The sequence below is a fragment of the Heteronotia binoei genome, unplaced genomic scaffold (assembly GCF_032191835.1).
Source record: "Heteronotia binoei isolate CCM8104 ecotype False Entrance Well unplaced genomic scaffold, APGP_CSIRO_Hbin_v1 ptg000762l, whole genome shotgun sequence".
NCBI classification, from domain to species: domain Eukaryota; kingdom Metazoa; phylum Chordata; class Lepidosauria; order Squamata; family Gekkonidae; genus Heteronotia; species Heteronotia binoei.
Window position 1 is genome coordinate 82,501 of NW_026800086.1, and position 6,247 is coordinate 88,747.

The 6,247-nt window shown below is 53.0% G+C and overlaps 1 protein-coding gene across 1 annotated transcript; it reads right to left on the reverse strand.

Moving 5' to 3' along the window:
• Positions 1-994: 994 nt before the first annotated feature.
• Positions 995-5,779, reverse strand: LOC132590794 (pleckstrin homology domain-containing family B member 1-like). Its single transcript, XM_060263720.1, has 3 exons — positions 5,746-5,779; positions 3,133-3,238; positions 995-1,157 (listed from the first exon to the last, which is right to left on the reverse strand). The coding sequence occupies exons 1-3, from the start codon at positions 5,773-5,775 to the stop codon at positions 1,021-1,023; spliced, it is 273 nt and encodes a 90-aa protein (XP_060119703.1). The 5' UTR covers positions 5,776-5,779; the 3' UTR covers positions 995-1,020.
• Positions 5,780-6,247: the final 468 nt, after the last annotated feature.

Here is a 6,247-nt window from a genome sequence, read left to right on the forward strand (position 1 = left end):
GTAGCCCCAGAAGGTCAGACCAGAACCAACGGGTTGAAATTAAATCAAAAGAGTTTCCGGCTCAACATTAGGAAGAACTTCCTGACCGTTAGAGCGATTCCTCAGTGGAACAGGCTTCCTCGGGAGGAGGTGGTCTCTCCTTCCTTGAAGGTTTTTAAACAGAGGCTAGATGGCCATCTGACAGCAATGCGGATCCTGGGAATTTAGGGGGAGGTGTTTGTGAGTTTCCTGCATTGTGCAGGGGATGGGACTAGATGACCCTGGAGGTCCTTTCCAACTCTATGATTCCTCAGGAGGTGGTGGGCTCTCCTTCCTTGGAGGTTTTTAAGCAGAGGCTAGTTGGCCATCTGACAGCGATGCAGATCCTGTGAATTTAGGGGGAGGTGTTTGTGAGTTTCCTGCATTGTGTAGGGGGTTGGACTAGATGACCCTGGGGTTCCTTTCCAACTCAGGATGTGGGGAGCTCTCCTTCTTTAGAGGCTTTTCAACACTGGCTACATGGCCATCTGACAGCAATGAATTTAGGGGGAGGTGTTTGTGAGTTTCCTGCATTGTGCAGGGGGTTGGACTAGATGACCCTGGGGGGTCCCTTCCAACTCAGGAGGTGGTGGGCTGTCCTTCCTTGGAGGTTTTTAAGCAGAGGTTAGATGGCCATCTGACAGCGATGAAGATCCTGTGAATTTAGGGTGAGGTCTTTGTGAGCTTCCTGCATTGTGCGGGGGGTGGGACTAGATGACCCTGGAAGTCCCTTCCAACTCTATGATTCTATGATTCTGGACTTGGGCCCAAGGGAGAGGGGCCCCCGACCTGTCCTGCTGTCCCTCAACCCCTCTGCAGAACAAGGCGGATGAAAAAGTGGCACTCGGAGGGGCCGTGGGCGCGTGTGCGGAAAGGGAATCTTACAAGAGTCTACAATGCAGAGCGGATCCTCTCCGACCCACCCCCCACCCCCTCGAGGAAACGGCGGAGGCTTCTCGGTCAAGCAGCCGGCTGTGGACACGGGAGACGGACGAAGGAGTCTCAGAACCAGCACGGCATCCACATTAAGGACCCCAGGGCTGCCCCGCTGGCGGCCCCCGCCAGCAAGCCCAAGGCCATCTGGTCTCCGGAGACACGGTAGGGGTCTTCACGGATGATCATGTGGGCCATTCCGGGTGCTGCGGAGAGAAGAAGAAGACTGCAGATTTATACCCTGCCCTTCTCTCTGAATCAGAGTCTCGCAATCGCCTTTACCTCCCCCCCACCAAAACAGACACCCTGTGAGGTGGGTGGGGCTGAGAGAGCTCTGACAGAATCTGCCCTTTCAAGGACAACTCCTGCGCGAGCTATGGGTGAACCAAGGCCATTCCAGCAGCTGCAAGTGGAGGAGTGGGGAATCCTCCTTCCTGGAGGGTTTTTCAACAGAGGCTAGATGGCCATCTGACAGCAATGAAGATCCAGTGAATTTAGTGGGAGGTGTTTGTGAGTTTCCTGCATTGTGCAGGGGGTTGGACTAGATGGCCATGGAGGTCCCTTCCAACTTGATGATTCTAGGATTCTGGGCTTTTCAACGGAGGCTAGTTGGCCATCTGACAGCAATGAAGATCCAGTGAATTTAGGGGGGGGGGGTGTTTGTGAGTTTCCTGCATTGTGCAGGGGGTTGGACTAGATGACCATGGAGGTCCCTTCCAACTCTATGATTCTTCAGGAGGTGGTGGGCTCTCCTTCCTTGGAGGTTTTTCAACAGATGCGAGATGGCCATCTGACAGCAATGAAGATCCAGTGAATTTAGTGGGAGGTGTTTGTGAGTTTCCTGCATTGTGCAGGGGGTTGGACTAGATGGCCATGGAGGTCCCTTCCAACTTGATGATTCTAGGATTCTGGGCTTTTCAACAGACGCAAGATGGCTATCTGACAGCAATGAAGATCCAGTGAATTTAGTGGGAGGTGTTTGTGAGTTTCCTGCATTGTGCAGGGGGTTGGACTAGATGGCCATGGAGGTCCCTTCCAACTTGATAATTCTAGGATTCTGGGCTTTTCAACAGAGGCTAGATGGCCATCTGACAGCAATGAAGATCCTGTGAATTTAGGGGGAGGCGTTTGTGAGTTTCCTGCATTGTGCAGGGGGTTGGACTAGATGACCCTGGAGGTCCCTTCCAACTCTAGGATTCTTCAGGAGGTGGTGGGCTCTCCTTCCTTGGAGGTTTTTCAGCAGAGGCGAGATGGCCATCTAACAGCAATGAGGATCCAGTGAATTTAGGGGGAGGTGTTTGTGAGTTTCCTGCATTGTGCAGGGGGTTGGACTAGATGACCATGGAGGTCCCTTCCAACTCTAGGATTCTATGATTTCTTGGGGCTGTGGGAAGCCACCGTCTGGGCAATTCATACTCGGTGCCACCAGATGTCGCCACAACCTTGAGAGAAGGCTGCCTAAGCCCGAGGTGCTGGAATCGCCGAGAAATAACTGCCTGGGCTGCTCTGGGAGAGCCAAAGAACAGCTCTGAGAGCCAAAAAGTCACAATTAGGCCCAACATGTAGGCTTGCCAACCGCGTATTTGGGAATACCTGGAGATCTGGGGGTGGAGCCAAGGGAGGCTAGATGGCCATCTGACAGCAATGCGGATCCTGGGAATTTAGGGGGAGGTGTTTGTGAGTTTCCTGCATTGTGCAGGGGATGGGACTAGATGACCCTGGAGGTCCTTTCCAACTCTATGACTCAGAGCGGCTTACAATCTCCTATATCTTCTCCCCCCACAACAGACACCCTGTGAGCTGGGTGGAGCTGAGAGAGCTCTGACAGAAGCTACCCTTTCAAGGACAACCTCTGCCAGAGCTATGGCTGACCCTGGGCCATTCCAGCAGCTGCAAGTGGAGGAGTGGGGAATCAAACTTCGTTCTCCCAGATAAGAGTCCGCGCACTTAACCACGACAACAAACTGGCTCTCATGCTCCCAAAATGCTAGAGCATCCGGGAAAACCATAGAGTTTCCCCAGAAACGCCTAGAGCGGCCAGCGCGCAACATCGCCGGCGTGATGACATCAATCACGGGTGACGTCATTGCACCGCACGTGCTTTGTGCAAAAACGGTCCTGGCAGCCCTTTGGCCAGCCCCTTCCCAGCAAGGATGCAAACTCTCCGGGATACACACGTACCTCCCATCTGGTTGCCGTAGTAATCGGAGCTGACGTACATCGCCTGGTGAGAATCCAGGGGCACCGTCTGGTAGTAGTCGTCGTTGTAAGGGTCGTACAGGTGAACCTAGGAGGGCAAAGAAAGACACAGGAATGCCACATCTTTGTAAATGATCTGGATGAAGGACAAGCTCCTTAAATTTGCGGGTGATATTAAATTGCGAGGGCTTGCAAATAAAGCAGAGGACAGAAACTGGATACAGGATGATCTTGACAGGCTGGAAAACCGGGCTGAATAATAATAATTTTTTTTTAACAGGGATAAATGTAAAGTTCTGCATTTGGGTAGAAGAAGAATTGCAGATTTATACGCCACCCTTCTCTCTGAATCAGAGACTCAGAGCTTACAACCCCCTTTATCTTCTTCACCCACAACAGACACCCTGTGAGGCGGGCGGGGCTGAGAGAGCTCTCCCAGAAGCTGCCCTTTCAAGGACAACTCTCTTGCAAGAGCTCTGGCTGACCCGAGGCCATTCCAGCAGCTGCAAGTGGAGGAGTGGGGGAATCAAACCCTGTTCTCACAGATAAGAGAGCTCTGGCTGACCCAAGGCCATTCCAGCAGCTGCAAGTGAAGGTGTGCGGGAATTAAACCCTGTTCTCCCAGATAAGAGAGCTCTGGCTGACCTAAGGCCATTCCAGCAGCTTCAAGTGGAGGAGTGGGGAATCAAACCTGGTTCTCCCAGATAAGAGAGCTCTGGCTGACCCAAGGCCATTCCAGCAGCTGCAAGGGGAGGAGTGGGGAATCCAACCCAGTTCTCCCAGATAAGAGAGCTCTGGCTGACCCAAGGCCATTCTAGCAGGTGCAAGTGGAGGAGTGGGGGAATCAAACCCGGTTCTCTCAGATAAGAGCCACTGGCTGACCCAAGGCCATTCCAGCAGCTGCAAGTCGAGGAGTGGGGGAATCAAACCCTGTTCTCACAGATAAGAGAGCTCTGGCTGACCCAAGGCCATTCCAGCAGGTGCAAGTAGAGGAGTGGGGAATCAAACCCGGTTCTCCCAGAGAAGAGAGCTCTGGCTGACCCAAGGCCATTCCAGCAGTTGCAAGTGGAGGAGTGGGGAATTGAACCCGGTTCTCCCAGATAAGAGAGCTCTGGCTGACCCAAGGCCATTCCAGGAGGAGTGGGGAATCAAACCTGGTTCTCCCAGATAAGAGAGCTACAGCTGACCCAAGGCCATTCCAGCAGGTGCAAGTGGAGGAGTGGGGAATCAAACCCGGTTCTCCCAGATAAAAGAGCTATGGCTGACCCAAGGCCATCCCAGCAGGTGCAAGTGGAGAAGTGGGGAATCAAACCCGGTTCCCCCGGATAAGAGAGCTACAGCTGACCCAAGGCCATCCCAGCAGGTGCAAGTGGAGGAGTGGGGAATCAAACCCGGTTCTCCCAGAGAAGAGAGCTATGGCTGACCCAAGGCCATTCCAGCAGCTGCAAGTGAAGGAGTGGGAAATCAAACCCGGTTCTCCCAGATAAGAGAGCTCTGGCTGACCCGAGGCCATTCCAGCAGCTGCAAGTGGAGGAGTGGGGAATCAAACCCGGTTCTCCCAGAGAAGAGAGCTATGGCTGACCCAAGGCCATTCCAGCAGCTGCAAGTGAAGGAGTGGGAAATCAAACCCGGTTCTCCCAGATAAGAGAGCTATGGCTGACCCGAGGCCATTCCAGCAGCTGCAAGTGGAGGAGTGGGGAATCAAACCCGGTTCTCCCAGATAAGAGAGCTATGGCTGACCCGAGGCCATTCTAGCAGCTGTAAGTGGAGGAGTGGGGAATCAAACCCGGTTCTCCCAGATAAGAGAGCTATGGCTGACCCGAGGCCATTCCAGCAGCTGCAAGTGGAGGAGTGGGGAATCAAACCCGGTTCTCCCAGATAAGAGAGCTGTGGCTGACCCAAGGCCATGCCAGCAGCTGCAAGTGGAGGAGTGGGGAATCAAACCCGGTTCTCCCAGAGAAGAGAGCTCTGGCTGACCCAAGGTCATTCCAGCAGCTGCAAGTGGAGGAGTGGGGAATCAAACCCGGTTCTCCCAGATAAGAGAGCTATGGCTGACCCAAGGCCATCCCAGCAGGTGCAAGTGGAGGAGCGGGGAATCAAACTTCGTTCTCCCAGATAAGAGTCTGCACACTTAACCACTACACCAAACAGAAGAAGAAGACTGCAGATTTATACTCTGCCCTTCTCTCTGAATCAGAGACTCAGAGCGGCTTACGATCTCCTATATTTCTCCCTCCACAACAGACACCCTGTGAGGGGAATCAAACCCGGTTCTCCCAGATAAACGTCCGTGCACTTCACCACTGCACCAAACTGGCTTAAAGAGAGAAATGACTTCTCCAAGCTGGCCGAAGGGGCAACGAGGGCTTTGAGAGCCACACAATATTTGTGAAAGAGCCACACGAAGCTCCCGAGCCTCGGTTTGGCCACCCCTGGTAAAAGCTTTCATCAAGCGTCAAGACTTCCTTCATCAGATGTACCTTGGCTCAGGATCTCCCATTCCTACTAGTACCTGATGAAGGAAGCTCTGACTCTCAGAAGTGGATGCCAGAAGAAGAAGAAGAAGAAGAAGAAGAAGAAGAAACAACAACTCACCTGGGTTGCTTTGGCTTCCAGCATTGCCATCTTCCAAGCTCTGTGAACAAACAAAACGATCACAAGAGCAGTTGAACAAAACGGTAGCCAACGAATCAGGCAATTCTAAAGGCCACTACGCTCCTCCCTTCTCTCGGCTCTTGCACAATAAGACGGTGATGAGGACTAGAAACTTGCTTCTCTGAGGAGAGTCCCAGGATGCCAGTTCTGCACTTAAAGGCGATGCATAAAGCTTCTTTATACAGAACATGCATGAAGGTGCCTTCCACTGAATCAGGCCCTGGTCCATCAAATTCAGTCCTGTCTACTCTGACTGGCAGCGGCTCTCCAGGGTCTCAGCAGAGGTCTTTCCATCCCCTCCTGCCCGGTCCTTTTAACTGGGGATGCTGGGGATTGAACCTGGGACCTTAAGAACATAAGACCATAAGAGAAGCCATGTTGGATCAGGCCAATGGCCCATCCAGTCCAACACTCTGTGTCACATAAGAACATAAGAGAAGCC

What these genes read in the sequence shown, in the direction of transcription:
- LOC132590794 (XM_060263720.1), bottom strand. Translation starts at nt 5,775, where the DNA reads ATGGCAATGCTGGAAGCCAAAGCAACCCAG. An exon ending in TGGAAGCCAAAGCAACCCAG is followed by an intron (nt 3,239 to 5,745) that starts GTGAGTTGTTGT and finishes TTGCCCTCCTAG; the next exon opens with GTTCACCTGTACGACCCTTA. An exon ending in CTACGGCAACCAGATGGGAG is followed by an intron (nt 1,158 to 3,132) that starts GTACGTGTGTAT and finishes TTCTCTCCGCAG; the next exon opens with CACCCGGAATGGCCCACATG.